Raw genomic sequence first — 18500 nt, 5'->3', positions numbered from 1 at the left:
ACCCCCGAAATCTGCCATGGAGAGACTGACAATTGCCCGGGAAGAAAGAGGAAGGGGCCTCATTGAGCAATAGAAGACAGCGATAGTTAACCAGAAGGATTACTTCCAGAAACAAACAGCAGCACTCATCCAGGCCATAAGGAAGATAGAGAGGCGGTATATCTCACTCAACCTAAGCGAGGAGCGTTGTTGTTATTTGGTTTTTAGGAGCATTAGCTGTGAGATATGCAGTGGTCATTCCCTGACCTTTCCGCATCCTCTGTATTTAGTGGTGACGAGTTCAAACCCCGGTCTAATCAAGAAGCATGTGCTACGCACTGCTGCTCCTTCCCACCTGGCTACGGAGGTGCCTAAGCGAGGAGCCCCACAACCAGGAGGTTCAAATGAAGCTAGAAAGATGGGCAGAGAAGATACTCCATGGCAGACACTACAATGATCTCCATCAAGATCACATAGATAAAATTGCTTCCAATGCATGACTCACAAGCGGGACGCTCTTCCCAGAGACTGAAGGATTCATGCTCGCCATCCAAAGCCAGGTAATCAACACCGGGAATTATAGAAAATATATCGCCAAGGAACCCGGAGTGTCCGATGTCGCCTGGCCTCAGAAACGATCCAACACATCACTGCAGGATGCAAGGTGATCACCCAGACTGAGTACACTCACAGACACGACCAGGTAGCCAGGATAATACGTCAGAAGCTAGCAAGGAAATACCTGCTGGGTGAAGAAAGTGTACTGTACTACAAGTACATACCCCAGGCAATACTAGAGACCCCAACCCACAAGCTGTACTGGGACTGCGCCATAATAACGGATAGGACAATCCCGCACAACAGACCGGACATAACCCTTGTGGACAAGAATGAAAAGGCTACCTGATTCACATAGTGGTACCCAACACTGGCAACCTGCAGAAAATCCATGGCGAAAAAAGGAAGCACACGAACCTAAGACAGGAGATTAAAGAGATGTGACATATGCAACAAGTAATGACCATCCCGATCATCGTGTCAACCACAGGTATGGTGCCAAAGACCCTACATAACAGCCTAGCAGCAATAGGTCTCCCAGCGAACACCTACAAGGAACTCCAGAAAGTAGCAATCCTGAACCCCTGTAGGATAGTCAGAGAGTTCCTCGACCAACAGTAACACCAAACATAACAACAACCACTCTGTATACTTGGTAGCAATACCCATCATGAGGTGGATCCCCCAATCAGGGAGAAATAAAATAAGAGCAATAATAATAATAATAATAATACATTCGTAAGACAATTCAAAGAACTGTATCACATATGCAATCTGGTTGCTTCACCACAATAGTACAGGAATACCTCGCACAGTGTGATTAATGTGTTGGAAAAAAACTACCGCACTGACTGAATCAGCACTAAACAGGGAATAATTTCAATGGGAAAAATAATGTGGGTATCTTAAGGATTTTTTTACATTAGAAATAATCTGCATAATTAGTTAGAAAAATAATAAATACAAATATTAATGAGGTACACTAAGAGCAAAATTAATTGATAATCAATCACAGTCGCAGATTATAAACCGCACTATAGTGAATCCCATACTAATTAAAACTGCACTGTGCAAGCTATTGCTGTATTGTCACAATCAGTCAATAAGGGGTTACTGAATGGCAGGTCCAGCAGCTTCCATTTCGAGACATGGCTTCACATGACTTCCCCCACCCCATCATAAAAAAAAAAAAAAAAAAAACCTGAAAGGATATTAATCAATTTGATGACATACAAACAAAAAAGAATGATGTGATATTCAGCATTTGGCAATTCCAAAATTGGCCTTCCAGAATTGCCTCCAACAGTAGGGAAAAAATGCTCAAAATGACGCTATTTCAAAAGGGGTAATTTAAAGCTGCCCACCTCATAAGAAAGCTTACTGTCAATATACTGTAACAGCCCAAATACATTTTTTAACAGATATACAGGGTGTTTCAAAAATGATGGTCAATAATGTGAAGGTGAAAAGTACAAAGTAAAATAAGCAAAAATGTCCCAGTGAACATCTGGCCGCAAATGAACCGTTTTCAGGATAATGCACATTTTTTGCTAAGATCCGCCACTGACTATGGGAGCACTAGTTTAGCAAAAAGCTGTGAATTCTTTGCTAAGGGTGGTTTTTTTGAACATAAGATAATACATTTTTAATTTTTGGTTTCAACACCACAGGATTTTACAGATGTTACAAAAGGTGCTCAAATGCTGTCCTTGCATTCGTATGCAGCTTTGTAGTCTTCTCTGCATTGAGTTGCGGGATTCACGGGTCATTTCTCATTTGCTGAAAGGCTCCTTCAACCTGATGCTGCAATTCCTCAACTGTGTTAATGTCAGAAGTGTACACCAAGCTTTTTACATGACCCCAGGTACAAAAATCCATAGGATTTAAGTCACATTACAGACCCACCTCTACCTATCCACCGTTGACCCTACACCTTCTAGTTAGATAAGGAGTCACAACTTGAGCAAAATATGCCGGTCCACCATCATGCATAAACCACATGTACTGGCATTGCTCAAGTGGAACATTATTATCATCAAGGAGGTCTGGAAGAACATTCTGCAGGAACTGAAGGTACAGCTCTTCTGTCAGCCTGTTTGGCAGAAAGTTGGCAGATAGGGGAAACACCGGAGCCCACAAAACTTTAATAAAATACTTTGAATACTTTGTTTGGCAGAAAGTGTGGTCCAATTAGATAGTCTCCTAGTAGTCCTGCCCAGACATTCAACAAGAAACTTTGCTGATGTTGCGACTCATGAATTGCATTAGGATATTCGTCGGGGTTCAGGACACACTTTTGTTGCAACCACTGGCAGAAGTAAGTTCACTCTGGGAGGGTAGTCTGTATTACTGAGACCTTGTACATGCTGGATATGGTGGAGGTACAGTAATTGGCAATGTAAAATTTGCCACACACTGCTATGATTCAGTACACACTCTTGCAGAGCAACCCTCCTTGTCGAAATTCCTGGATTTTGTTCTATTCTTTCTAACACCCTTTCCTCAACATCAGGTGTTATGTTTCTGCTCGTACTCCATGTGCAAAGCACCCATGTTCTCTAAGGCATTGATGTACCTTGATGATTGTGCACCTATTGGGCTGCCTTCGCCAGGGAACTGCTTCTTGGTATACAAACGTGCAGCCTTGAGTGCACTGCCATTGGCTTTACCATACATGAAGTGCATGTCCACATATAGTTCATTGCTGTAACCTCTTTCCATGTTGACTATCCTTTGACAAGTTCTAGTATGCCTGCTCCGTCTCAGAACAGTGAAAGAGGGGAAAGGGAGAGAATGAGCATAACCTAACTTAAACAAACAAGTCAGTGGTGAATACCAACTCTGTACAGTTCACCTCGTTGGTGGTGGATCCCAACTACAAATGTGCAATATCTCAAAAACAATTCACTTAAGGACTCATATTTACTAAGCTCTTTTTGTGTATTGTAGTCTGTACAGTTCACCTTTAAATTATTGACCATCACTTTTGAAACACCCTGTATTAGAGCAAAACATGATAGAATAAGACAGTTACAAAGCACTTGAAGCATATAATAGGTATAAGCTGAGGATAAATGGGCCTGTTGTACTGGAATCCATAGTGATAAGAAATAATGATAACGTATATATCCAGTAAAAAGATATTTTTACTCGATATATACACATTATCATTATTTCACAGGTATAAGTTGTTCTGTAATAAGCATTACAGAAAGGGTTAGGCTGACAAAAGCAGAATCTGGGAAATCACTGTTTAAGGAGCAAAGAAATGGAATAGAGTTTTACATTATGTAGATACAAAGAAAAAAGGAACAAATCACAATATCACCTTATGTCATGTATATGGTAAAGTTAAAGTCAATGATTACTTAGAGGATGTGCTTACAAAATGAAATGGGTACCTTGCCGATCTCTTAGTTGGAGTAGTCCCTTCATGGTGAGGAGAAACAGTGTTAGTGCACAGTGCTGGGCACTGTGCACTAACACTGTTTCTAATGCTGTCATTTCCAGTGAAATGGAAATGACAGTGGATAATTTACTAAAAAAAACCTGAACATAGAAAGCAAATAAGAGGCATCTGGAATAGACTACACATACCCAGTTATTTTAAAGGAAATGCTGAAAGAATACATCAAATCATTAAGATTAACCATGAGGGCTTCATTACACTCAGAAATAATTCCTGTGGATTATAAAAGCTAATGTATCACCAATCCAAAACGGTGGTTCGAGAAAGAAGTGGGTACTGCAAACTGGTCAGTGACTTTAGTAGAAGAGAAAATCATGGCAGCACATATGTGACTGTCTAGATAGAAATGGTTTTCTCAGAAGAACATATTATGGCTTGTAAATGAAATATCTTGTTTAACTGCCCTAATAAATTATGACAGCCTCAGTCACCGATTGGATATAGGATATAAACTTAATAAACTTGAAAAAAAAAAAAAAATCAATTTCACACATCTATTCCCTCTAAACATTTGTCCAGTTCCTCGAATTTATTTAAGCTATCAACTTCCACAACAACAGATGGAAGTTTGTTCCAGCAATCAACTACCTGCTGGCTAAAGGCAAATTTCCGCACATCTATTCTACAATTGTCTTTCCTCAATTTGAATTTATGCCCCCTCAAGGTTTGTAATTTGAGCAAGCAGAAGAATTCTATCAGAATTGACCCTGCTCAACCAATTCACGGCCTTATACACCTCAATCAGATCACCCCGCAGGTGCCTAGTCTCCAGCTGCTGCAATTTGCAGAACTTAAGCCTTTCTTGGTAAGAGGGCCTCTTCGTTCCCTCACCAATCTTGTTGCCCTTTTCTGCACTCGCTCAAGCAACTCTACATCCTTCCTAAAATGAGGCCTCCAGACCTGTACGCAGTATTCAAGGCGTGGCCTGATCATTGCCATATACAAAGGGATAAACACCTCCTTTTCCCTACTAGTAAATGTTCACTTTTGAAAGAGCAGCCTATTATCACCAAGTACTTAATCTCCTCTTTTAAGACCCTTGCTTCTCCAGTTTTATGCCTACCATAACCTAAGGCAAGGTGCAGAGTAAGAGTCTCGACTTTTATAAACTTCATTCCTTCCCAAATGATAACAATCTTAAAATTGAAAAACTTAAAGGTAAAAGTGGAGTAAATTTTTAGTGAATACTGATTACACTCATTTCTGGATTGAGGTTCCTACTGGTTTTTTTGTTTGCAATGGTTATTTTAAATTATTTTAAAATAATTTAAATTTGGTGTATCTTTTAAGGTTTGCTGCCAGCTTAATCAGCTATAACCTTAATAAACCACCTGACTTTAAGAACCATTTTTTTCTGACAAATCAGAAAAAAATGGTTCTTAAAGTCAGGTGGTTTTTCATCCAACTGGATTAAATCATGCGCATATGCATCAACTAGCAATGAACATGTTAAGCTTTGCTTCTGGTTTTTGACAGTGCATGACATTATCTAGTCTCGTATTTATACATAAATGCAATCTTTTAATAAATAGTCATAGTTTCCATAAAAGAATTAGCAAAAGCTTAAGATGCCGAAGTTCATGACAAGAAATATGAATTTAGTCAAAGCTTAATAAAGAGATGGCACTCACCTCAATAATCCATTGTGGTTATATGAATCATAAAACAGCGGTGTGAGAAATCATTGGTTAAACTAAAAACGGTGTTTTAAAATCGCGATAAGGAAAGCGTGGTTTAAAAAAAAGTAATTGAAAAACTTAGCCTAGAGGAGAAGAGGTGCCCCATATCATCCTCTAGTTGTCTGAAATTATCTGAAATTAAAATTAAACAAGGATTAGGGCCAATAGTTGAGAACGACGAACTTTCGATAGGTTTACCTTTAGTTGGCAATAAAAAAAGAGCGAAAGGGTTGCTGTAGATCTTAAGTACCTGAAATGTTATGCTGGATATGTGGTAATTTAATTCGCATGAGATTCCAAACGGTAGACAAGGTAATTGGAAGTTTTGTGTTTAAGAGTTCAAGATCGGTGTTCTCCCTTACCACTGCCAAATCGCTAGATGATTACGTCTTATCTTCACTAATACTGATATCTCAACAACCTCTGGGTCAGAAATGGAGGCCGCATGGAAACCTCTTAATATCTGTATAAAAACTTTGACTTATCCTTCGAAATAAAATAAACTGTTTCTCTTTATCTAGTTTATTTTTCTCTTTATAGTGGTTTGTAACATGGTGAATAATATGCCCATCCTTATACTAAAGCAGAACTCAACAGCTTAATATTTGCCAATGAAACACATCACAATTTAAGTTAAAATATAAAATCACAAGAAAAACATATATGTAAAAACAATAAAAAAAAAACCTAAAAGAAAACACAGATACATGTATAAAGCACTAAGGGGATTTCAAATGTGTTGGTACTATTTGACATTGACCCCATCATCTTAAAATTAGATGAATCCTTAATAAAAATTAGCTCAAGGCTATTTGGGAGTAAACTCAAAAACTGTAATAATTAAAGTACATGGAGACAAAAAAAATCAGGTGAATATGTGTGTAAACACATCATATATTATAAAGACCAATTTGATTTATTGACTTGGCAAGAGTAGAAAAATAAAAGGTTACAAGCTGAAAGTAAATTATCTGGAAAATTTACATTCAATGTGCCATTTAAAAACTACGCCAATATGATTTAACCAGACAAGCTAACGTTTTTAGTTAATTTAAACAATTAAATATAGTCTGATAACCTTAAGAGTAGCTGAAACAAGTCAGTCAAAATGTCAGCAGCTGCCAACTTTTTTTTATGAATCATTACCACTCTTATTAAATCTGAAAATTCAAGAGTATCTTCTGAATAAACACTGGGAATACTCCAGAAATAGGCATACTGGAGATTGTCAACCACTGCTCCAGATTTATTTTAACATTAGACTCATTTTCACAGGGAGATAGATAGTAATTTGGATGGGAACTGTTATAAAATTTTGTCTCTGAGTTCTAAAATTTCCTCATCATTATTTGAATTATTCCTCTCTTGGATTTCATATAAGAGATATGTAATTAATAAGTGAATATTTGCACAAATCTCTGTGCAATATTCAAATCAGACAAGTAACTATTACCTTTGTACAATTAATGGCACATCAGGAGAATCAAATAACTTCACTATCGGTGGTACAATCAGATGCAAATAGTCATCCAAATTGGAACCAAATTTCTGAAGTGCTGTAAGCAACTGAAAACAAAAATACATATTTTAATGCATTTTTTTTTTTTGTATCCTTCTTTAAAAATTTATATATTTGTATATATATATATGATACCGCATAAATAAAATAAGTAATACTGTGCTATATTAGGAGATATTTACTTCAATTTCACTATATCATTTAAACAATTTTATTATTTTAAACTTTAAGCGAAGAAATCTGTCTTTCCTAAGACAGAAAAAGGTTTGGATAGAGAAAGAGAGATAATCCTTTCTTTGTCTATCCAAACCTTTTTCTGTCTTAGGAAAGGCAGGTTTCTTGGCTGAAAGTTATATTGTTGGTATGCCCTCTATTATAATAACAGCAACAGTTGACTAACTAAGAATGCATATTAAGAATGCATCTATTTGAAAGTATGAACCAGAGCTATAATACTCAATACATTCTACGTTGATATCAATATTTGTAAAATAATAAGAGTTTACCTCAATATGATACGTAGAACTTCTGTATGATACTCTCCAGAAATTAAAATGAAAACAAAAAATAGAAAATTTTACATTACAGTAAGAATTAATTAACAATAATTAAAAATCAAATGAACACAATTAAAAATTAAGTAAAAAATTAATACTTAGAAGTCTTAAAGTGCTGTTTTATTACATTAAATTCGAAAAATAGCAAGGGCTTAAATTTTCAGTACTCACCTTGATCGATCTGCAATTGTTATGGTTTGAATGGCAAGAGGTGACAGCTTTAAGGTGATTGGTTCTTAAATTAAGGGGTGGGTAAATAGCAATTATGATGGAAGCAGGATTAAAATATGCGCAAGGAAGTAGAAGTGCACTAACTTCACCCTTGGTTGTCATTAAATTGGGTTACATTGGGATTCTAAATAGTGGATAAGCCAAAAGTCGTAACGAAGGACTTTCGTTAAAAAACGTCTTCAGTTGGCAAGTTAAAATGAAAAGGGAACACGTACTGTATTTAAGAAGAATTTTGTAATCCTGTGATGCACTTTATTACTTGCGGGAATCTCAGATTGGTGCGATTCCAAACCGGAGAAAGATTGAAGGGGAGTTTCGCATTTATAATATTTAGATCAGAGTGGTGACGAAACCATTCTATAATGAGGGCTTCGAATTGTAAAATTTTCTAACTGTTTTTTTAATTTTAATATGGTAATAGCTGAGTCAGCTAAGGGAGTATGGTTGTTGGAGTGGGGATGTAAAGTAAGGTCAGTGCTAGATTGTCCAGTTCTGAAGCTATTGTAGTGATAGTATGCTCTGGTATTGGATGATTGGGTTGAACCGAATTTGGTTGTGGTACTACCAATGTAACAGGCGTTACAATTGTGTTGACATTTTATTAAATAAATAATATTATTCATTTTGCTTGTTGGATATTTATGTGTTTCTTTATATTTATCAAAAAGTGATCCGAGTTTGTTATAAGTGGAAAAAATAAGAGTGATGTCTGTACCTACAAATATTTGCAGAAATTGTCCTGCAAGATTACTATAATAAGGAAGGACAAGACGTGTTTTACTATTTATGATGTGTTTTATAGGATTATTGATATTCTTTTTTGCGATGGAAATGGTGTGTTGGATTAATTTTGGAGGGTAATTTCTGGCTATGAATTGTTTTGTGAGATATTGTAACTCATTGGATAGGTCGTCTTGTGAGTTGCTGAATTTAGTGGTGGTGTAGATTTGGTTATAGAGAACGGATTTTTTTATGTTGAAAGGGTGGTGTGATGTAAAATGTAGGAATTTCCCTGTGCGTGTATGTTTCCTATAGATCTTAGTTCCTAGTTTAGTACCTGTTTTATATATGGTGAGATTGAGAAAATTAATTTGTTTATTGGTTTCTATTTCGAGTGTGTATTTAAGTCTGTTGTGAATTTAATTGAATTTTGTAAAAAGGTTATCAATTATAGTTTTGTTTCCTATTAAAAGTACATCATTGACGTATCACATGTATAACTTTATATCGGAAGGGTAAGGTTGTAGGATTTTATTTTCGACTGTGGCTAAGTAAATTTCGGAATGGGGAGCAGAAATGCCCAAGCCCATGGATAACCCGAATATTTGTTGGAAGATCTGATTGTGAAATCTGAAATGCCTGGCGTCTAATAGTAGAGAAGTGAGTTCTAAAATATTGTTTATAGAAAGGGAGGTGCGATTAATGAGACTATTGTTGGAAGTTAAATATCCACGAAGGGGTTGTAAGGTGAAAGGTATATGTACATTGGGGTATAGTGATACGACATCAAATGATGCTAGAATATCATCGCCAGCGATTATGGTGGTTTTAATTTTCTCAAAGACTGAGTTGTTGTTTGGATATATTAGATTGGGAGGGGAGTTTTGAGTTAATAATAGTGTTAGTCGAGTTTTGTTTGAAGTTCAATAATACTTTCTTTTATGGGATATTGGTGGCTTTTTATCGCAAAGTTGAATCCAAGCGATAAAAAGCCATCAATATCCCATAAAAGAAAGTATTATTGAACTTCAAACAAAATTCGAACCTCAACCTGACAAATGGCGCATTTTACATCAGACTAACACTATTATTAACTCAAAACTCCCCTCCCAATCTAATATATCCAAACAACAACTCAATGATATTCATGAACTAAGTAAAATCCCCGACATTATTATCCAAAAAGCAGACAAAGGAGATACCACAGTAATTTTAGATAAAGCCACTTATATAGAAAAAATGGAACAAATTCTAGCAGACCAAGACACCTATATAATTAATAATTCCTATATATCCAAATTAAAAAACAAGCTTGACATTATCCTTAGAAAACTCCAGTCTAATAAAGAAATCACCTTACATACTTTACAGCAGATTGGCATACGAAGCAATGTTCTCTCCCATATGTTTGGAATTACCAAACTACATAAACTGTGCCACCCCTTAAGACCAATTATTTCTTTGAGTAAATCTGCCTTCACAAACCTATCCTCATTTCTAGTAAAAATCATATCTCCACTCACCAGGTTTTCCAAATTTAAAATCAGTAATACCAACCAAGACTTTGAGAAAATTAAAACCACCATAATCGCTGACAATGATATTCTAGCATCATTTGACGTTGTATCACTATACACCAATGTACATATACCTTTCACCTTACAAACCGTTCGTGGACACAGTAATACCCCAAAGTTATGCGATGGGTGGGTCCGACAAAAATCGCTTAAGGTCGAATTTGCGTAAGTCAGGGTACAACTTTGCCTATAAATACATATAAATTTTGTTTAATTGGGACCAAGGACTAACAAAAACACTAGTTTAGAAGAAAAATATTAATAAAATTGCAGTTCTTTATACATATTAATACAAAATATGTATTAAAAAAATAAATCACTTACGTAAAAAAGTTATTTTGATGTCGATGGCTTCATAAAATCTAACAAATTCGTCTGACGACACAGAGACTTCTTTTTTTCACGCAGAATTTCTTCGTAGCAAGCTAATAATTTTTTTATTCCTTGCTTTGTAGCTATAACGTGTTCTTCATTGTAGTCTATGTTTTCTAAAATTTTTAAGCCCTTTTCAATTGAACTGAGACGTTCTGTCAAGTTTGCAATTGTCATGTGCTTTTCGCTGTTGCCTCATTTAGGCCTGTAGCACGTGCAATATTACATGGTCTTTCATTTCGCTCAAAGCGTTTCACAATTTCATATTTTTTCTCTATCGACAGAGGCGAACTGGCCATAAGCCTTAACGGGGGAAACCCCAGTGGGCCTGTGTGAATTTGGCCATAAACCATAGTATGAGGCCACTATAAATTTTCCTGGGTAAGAATTTTTGACCCAGTCCGCCTCTGTTTATCGATAATTGCCTTTCTTTTTCTCTCTGAATCTGCAGTGTCTTCACCAGTATGCTATCTTTTCACACCTTTTAAGTATTTTACTCATTTTTAGGGAATAAAGCACAATTACAAAACAAGGAGGCACGCTTGATACACATAAACAAAGCTGCACACATGTAGCAACTGAATAAACAACACCATAAAAGGCAGAGATAGCATTAGCATTAGTAGAGGCATATGATGCAAGAAAGCAAGCTTATTCAGCATCAGCCAAAAAAAAAAAAAAAAACACACACCACTTCCATTTCACCCCTCCGTTCGTTCGAAATACCTGTCCAGTTGAGCTTTAAATTTGTTTAGGCTATCAACTTCAATAACAAGTGATGGAAGTCGGTTCCACCAACCAACCACCCGCTGGCCAAAGGCAAATTTCCGCACATCTATCCGACATCCGTCCTTCCTCAATTTGAATTTATGCCCTCTCAGGTGATTATTCTGAGCAAGATGAAGAATCCCATTGGCATTGAGCATGCTCAAACCATTCAAAGCCTTATACACCTCTATCAGATCACCTCGCTGGTGCCTAGTCTCCAGACTCTGTAATTTGCAAAACTTAAGCCTTTCTTCGTAAGAGCAACCCTTTGTTCCATTCACTAATCTTGTTGCCCTTCTCTGTACCCGTTCCAGCAGCTCTACATCCTTCTTGAAATGAGGCCTCCAGACCTGTATACAGTACTCAAGATGTAGCCTAACCATTGCATTATACAAGGGAATAATCACCTCCTTATCCCTGCTAGAAAAATTCTTGTATATCATTGACAAGACACCATGAGCTACTCTTGCAGCTCGTCTGCACTGCTCAGAGAACTTCATATCTGCCTGCACAATTACCCCCAGGTCCTTTTCATTCTCCACCACTGTCGGTGTAGTACCGCAGAGTTGATACGTTGCTCTGGGGTTACTGTTTCCCATATGTAGTACTTTACATTTGTCAATGTTAACTTCATTTGCCACCTCTCAGCCCATCTGTTCAACCTTTCCAGATCCTGTTGCAGCAGCATAGTGTCAGTAGTGTCCTTAACAACCCTGCCAACCTTTGTATCATCTGCAAACTTGGACATTAAACTTGATATCCCATCATCAATATCATTCATAAACACCGAAAACAACAACGGACCCAACACTGAATCCTGAGGAACTCCACTAATAACATTAGTCCACGTTGAGCAGTGTCCACTGATTACCACTCTCTGTCTTCTGCCACTCAACCATCCCCTTATCCATAGCAGCAATTTGCCTCCAATGCCACACTGCTCCAATTTGTGCAGCAGTCTTCCATGTGCAACAGTATCAAAAGACTTTCTAAGATCCAAATATATAATATCAAAGTTATTCCCTGCATCCAGTTCTTTTGTGACTACATCATAGTATCCAATCAAATTGGTCAGGCAAGACCTGCCCTTAACAAAACCATGCTGTGCCTGAGCTATAACTGAATTCTTGTCTAGATGATCCTGCAGTGCTTCTTTAACCAGTGCCTCCATTAATTTACCTGGAACAGAAGTTAAACTAACAGGTCTATAATTACTTGTGTCAGCCTTTGATCCTCCTTTGTGAATTGGGGTTACATTTGCACATCTCCAGTCTATGGATACCTTCCCTGAGTCCAAAGAAGCTCTCATAATTATGGCTAGGGGTTTGCTTACTTCCTTTGCTGCCTCCTTTAATATAACTGGATAGATCCCATCCACCCCAGGTGCCTTTTTTATGTTTATCCTCAACAATCTCTCCTCCACTTTCCTCTCAGTTATTACAAAATCACCCAGCTCACTGCCAATGTTTACTTTACCTACATCATTCTCCTTCCTGAATAACTCCTCATGCGTGAATGTAGATGCAAAATACTCGTTTAGATTGTTAGCCACCTGAGCAGCAGGATCCTCAACTGTTGAACCATCAATATCCAGTGGACCAATCTGATTCATCCCTTTCCTTCTTGAGTTTAAATATGTAAAGAACTCTTTTCTGTTTTTCTTTGCATCCTTTGCCAAGGATTTTTCGTAGTCTGCCTTTGCCTGCCTAATCTCCTTTGTGACTTGGTTACAGACCAACTTATATCTATCATAGGCTTCCATGTCACCCATTAATTTGTATGTATCCCATGCATTTTTCTTCTCTGCCACATGTCTCATTAGTTCATCTGACAACCATTTAGGCCTAAACCTTGAACAATATTTCTTAGTTGGTAGATACACTATTAACACCTCACATTTCTAGGGGTTACTACCATAAAACAATAAAAATCCAGTCGCGTTTCTGCTAGTGGAATCTGTTATAAACTGGTAGTAAACTCCATCTAATTGCATAGCGATAGCTGGAATTGTGTTGGTTTTTACGTTATTATGGTGAAATGTGTTTCCCCTAAAACAAATACATTTTCAGAATCTCCTCTTCATTCCTATCGTGTTGCGTTCGGTTGGGGTGATTCTGCGTTCGACTGCCATTTCTTGTAAACACAAAGGGGAATCGTGCATAAGCCAATTCGGTTCATGTTATATTATAAGATATCGTTACCGTATTTATAAATAGTGTATGATCGAATTCATGTAGTGTAAACACGTGTTATACGAGGACTGACTGTATACGGCTCGACCAACGCGATCCATTTCTCTCATGAAAACAAATTTCCGACAAACGTTGAGCACGAATTCGAATGCACACATATAAATATGACAGTTGGAATACAAATTCTTGTATATGTGTGCAGCTCATGCGCAGTAAAGTTGAATTTTGTTCATCTTTTGCTCTCACTCTCCGCCGACGCACCGTTAATCGATAACATATGAAAAACGACTTTGAAGATAGTGGGCGGCAGTGTTGCCAAACGAAAAAATCAAGAACCGCGTAACTCCGAGTTCGCGAAAGTCGGGGTAGCGTATGTCGGGGTATTACTGTATTTAACTTCCAACAATAGTCTCATTAATCGCACCTCCCTTTCTATAAACAATATTTTAGAACTCACCTCTCTACCATTAAATGCCAAGCATTTCAGATTTCACAATCAGATCTTCCAACAAATATTCGGGTTACCCATGGGCTTGGGCATCTCTGCTCCCCATTCCGAAATTTACTTAGCCACAGTCGAAAATAAAATCCTACAACCTTACCCTTCCGAGATAAAGTTATACACGTGATACGCCAATGATGTACTTTTAATAGGAAACAAAACTATAATTGATAACCTTTTTACAAAATTCAATTCACGACAGACTTAAATACACACTCGAAATAGAAACCAATAAACAAATTAATTTTCTCAATCTCACCATATATAAAACAGGTACTAAACTAGGAACTAAGATCCATAGGAAACATACACACACACACAGGGAAATTCCTACATTTTACATCACACCACCCTTTCAACATAAAAAAATCCATTCTCTATAACCAAATCTACAATGCCATTAAATTCAGCACCTCACAAGACAACCTATCCAATGAGTTACAATATCTCACAAAAAAATTCATAGCCAGAAATTACCCTCCAAAATTAATCCAACACACCATTTCCATCACAAAAAATAATATCAATAAACCCATAAAACACATCATAAATAGTAAAACACGTCTTGTCCTTCCTTATCATAGTAATCTTGCAGGACAATTTCGGCAAATTATTTGCAGGTACAGACATCACTCTTATTTTTTCCACTTATAACAAACTCGGATCACTTTTCGATAAATATAAAGAAACACAAATATCCAACAAGCGAAATGAATAATATTATTTATTTAATAAAATGTCAACACAATTGTAACGCCTGTTACATTGGTAGTACCACAACCAAATTCGGTTCAACCCAATCATCCAATACCAGAGCATACTATCACTACAATAGCTTCAGAACTGGACAAACTAGCACTGAACTTACTTTACATGCCCACTCCAACAACCATACTCCCTTAGTTGATTCAGCTATTACCATATTAAAATTAAAAAAACAGTTACAAAATTTTACAATTCGAAGCCCTCATTATAGAATGGTTTCGTCACAACTCTGATCTAAATATTATAAATGCGAAACTCCCCTTCAATTGTTCTCCGGTTTGGAATCTCATCAATTTGAGATTTCCGCAAGTAACAAAGTGCATCACGGGATTACAAAATTCTTCTTAAATGCAGTATGCGTTCCCTTTTCATTTTAACTTGCCAACTAAAGACGTTTTTTGACGAAAGTCCTTCATTACGACTTTTGGCTTATCCACTATTTAGAATCCCAATGTAACCCAATTTAATGACAACCAAGGGTGAAGTTAGTGCATTTCTACTTCCTTGCGCATATTTTAATCCCGTTTCCATCATAATTACTATTTACCCCCCTTAATTTAAGAACTAATCAACTTAAAGCTAGTCACCTCTTGCCGTTCAAACCATAACAATTGCAGATCAATCAAGGTGAGTACTGAAAAATTAAACCCTTGCTATTTTTTGAATTTAGTAAAAAATTAATTTAACGAAAAAAATTGCAAAACGATTTTCCTTCCTGAACTAACAATGCTTTTCGACAGGAATGAAAATTACCGAATAGGGGTGAGCATGGAACTTAAATAGAGATTATTTGTCTTCCCGCATGCGCGTAAAGGACCATGAGTTGCAGATTAGATATGGACGGCAAACATTAACAGAATTCTCATGTAATTTAATTTCAATAGTTTCTGCAATTAATAGTCTCGGATAATTACACTGGACACTAAGTATTTTGACTTTGTTAAATAAAAAAGTATATTTTTCTTTAATGGCATGAAAGGCTAATTCTCATGCTGCTGATTGAGAAAACGAACTGAGGCCAGGTGTTGATTAACATGAAAATTCAGAGCAAACTGCACAGAACCCTGATAAAACGAGTCGCAATCACCGCAAGAAATGTTGTATACTAGTTCATTTATTTGTGTTGCAAATGAGGAAAGGACTGAGTGATTGTTCAGTATAGTGTGTAATTTCCGTATTGGTCTGGCTAAAATTTTAAATTCAGTATCTTTAAAGAATCTGTTAAGCTGTTTGTGCCACTCTTCAACATATGGGACAAAAATAAAGTATTTTTTGATATTACTATTATTGGTTGGTGAATTTTTTTGTATTCTATCCTTAGCCAACAACCCTAATTCTGTACCCTAATTCTGTCTATTGTAGCAAGTGGGTAACCCCTGTTTAAGAATCTGCTGATTAATATTTGTATTTCTGAGCCCAAAGCAGATTCTGTCATCGAACATTTATAAATGTTGAGAAATTGATTAAAGATAATCGATCTTTTGTAGGTGAACGGGTGATAGCTGTTATAATGCAGAAGCATACCGGTGTTTGTAGGTTTATGATAAATGTTAAATTGGATTTTATTCGAATCCCGAGTAAGCGTGAAATTTAGAAAATTTAATGACTTAGTATCCGTATTCTCCCTCTCCAATGTAAATTTGAGTCTAGAATGAATATTATTAAACGAATGTAAAATGTCTTGAATAGTTCCTATCGGTAATGACTGGAACATCGTCTCGATACCCATAGTATATGATATGAGGTAGAAAAGATGTCAAATGTATACGTTTAACTGTTGAGAGATAGACCTCTGATATTAGACCGCTCAGGCTTAATCCCACTGGCAAACCAAAAATTTGTTTGTATACTTTGTCTTGAAAGGTGATATTGTTGGCTTCAACTATGAGTTTAATTAAGTGAAAATTTTCCTTAATAGGAAGTTTCGTATAATTAATCGGCATCAAGTCGTTATTTAACATATCCCAAAGAATATCCAATATGTATTCAATGTTTACATGCACATATAACGAGGTAACATCTAGTGAGAATAAATTATCATTACTGACACGTCTAAGGTCCTTCCTTAAGGTTATTAAACAGTGTATTGTAGTTCTTAATCCCAAATTGTATTGCCTATATAAAGGGTTTTATAATGCTATATACATGTGTGGCCAACGATGAAAATGCGAGTTTCTGTAGGAAACGACAGGCCGAATAGGAAATCTGGTCTTGTGTAATTTTACCTGACGGAAAGGTAAAATTACATAAGTGCAGGAATACTGTATGTTCTGGCCTTCAATTCCTTTAACTGAGCCATAGTAATGTAGCCTTTTTTTTCGATGCGTTGTTAACATTTTATTGTATTGATTGACCAATTTGGTAAATAGTGCCGGGTCTACTTCAAGATAAGTGGAGGTATCGATACACACAATTACGGTGGATTTTTTGAATACCTTGGTGCAAAATTACATTAGATTAACACTACGATACTCGGCCCAAAATTACCATATTTCTTTTCTAAAGTATTGCCTTCAAAACAACATCGTTCCGAAGTTTGCCAGGATCAATTTAAATCATAAAATTTTGGGCGTTAAGCAACTAGCACTTGCCACATCACATAATATAGTTAAGCTTGCCTTAAGATCTCAGTATTCTAATAAAAAAAATACCTTTCCCAAGTTAGGAAACTTAGCGAGAAATTAAAAAATTATCTACATCCTACCAATTGGTCTGTGTTGAAGACCTCCATAGATTTGCAACGTGAAGCACAGGCCTCAGAAATAAATAACAGAGACGTTAACAAACTAAATACTTTATCGGGGGGGGGGGATCAAGACATGCTTATAAGAGTTCTAACACATTGTTGTGAGCTTGCGACCAAATGCATACGAGTTGTGTGATGGCCCCCTCACCACATATGCATAACGGTCTACCGCAGAATGCTTCAGCTAGTTCACAAACACCCCCTCACCCAACATTCAACGAACCGACATATCAACAGGTTACAAATCTTTCCTCGTATACTGTATCGCAGGACCAGATTTCACTTTTATCCAAAGGATTAAATTACAATTTACCACCTCAAAAACTACCTAAAAAACAGGGCATAATTGATATTGAAGTTGGACTTCGTAATGTTCCACAAAAAGATTTATTTATTCAACAAGTTAACTAGGTGGTGAATAACATAAAAGATATGCGACTTCCTAAATTGAATACACATGTTACACAGTACTCTTTACGTGAACTTTGGGAAAATAAAGACATTATTATTCAGAGAGCTGATAAAGGAGATATTGTGGTAATACTCAATAAATCTGATTATATTAATAAGTTAGAGTCAGTTGCATCAGATACCTCCACTTATCTTGAAGTAGACCCAGCACTATCTACCAATTTGATCAAGCATTACAATAAAACGTTAACCACGTATCGAAAAAACGACTACATTACTATGGCTCAGTTAAAGGAATTGAAGGCCAGAACATACAATATTCCTGCACTTTTCGGTCAGGTAAAATTACATAAGACCGGATTTCCTATTCGGCTTGTTGTTTCCTACAGAAACTCGGCATTTTCATCCTTGGCCACACATGTATATAGCATTATAAAACCCTTTATACAGTCAAT

At 36.5% G+C, this 18500-nt stretch overlaps 1 protein-coding gene across 1 annotated transcript in view; it reads right to left on the bottom strand.

Annotated features, from left to right (window-relative positions):
• mTor (serine/threonine-protein kinase Tor) overlaps positions 1–18500 on the bottom strand; it is a 704297-nt gene that overhangs the window by 393931 nt on the left and 291866 nt on the right. Inside the window, exon 24 of the mRNA XM_090387576.1 lies at positions 7139–7251. Coding sequence (XP_090243702.1) covers positions 7139–7251 — 113 coding nt within the window. The remainder of the gene's footprint in view (positions 1–7138; positions 7252–18500) is intronic.

The sequence above is a fragment of the Mastigoproctus giganteus genome, chromosome 13 (genome assembly GCF_048544385.1).
Source record: "Mastigoproctus giganteus isolate SK-2022 chromosome 13, ASM4854438v1, whole genome shotgun sequence".
Lineage (NCBI taxonomy): Eukaryota > Metazoa > Arthropoda > Arachnida > Uropygi > Thelyphonidae > Mastigoproctus > Mastigoproctus giganteus.
The sequence above is the reverse complement of the archived record's forward strand: the minus strand, read 5'-3'. Positions and strand labels throughout refer to the sequence as shown.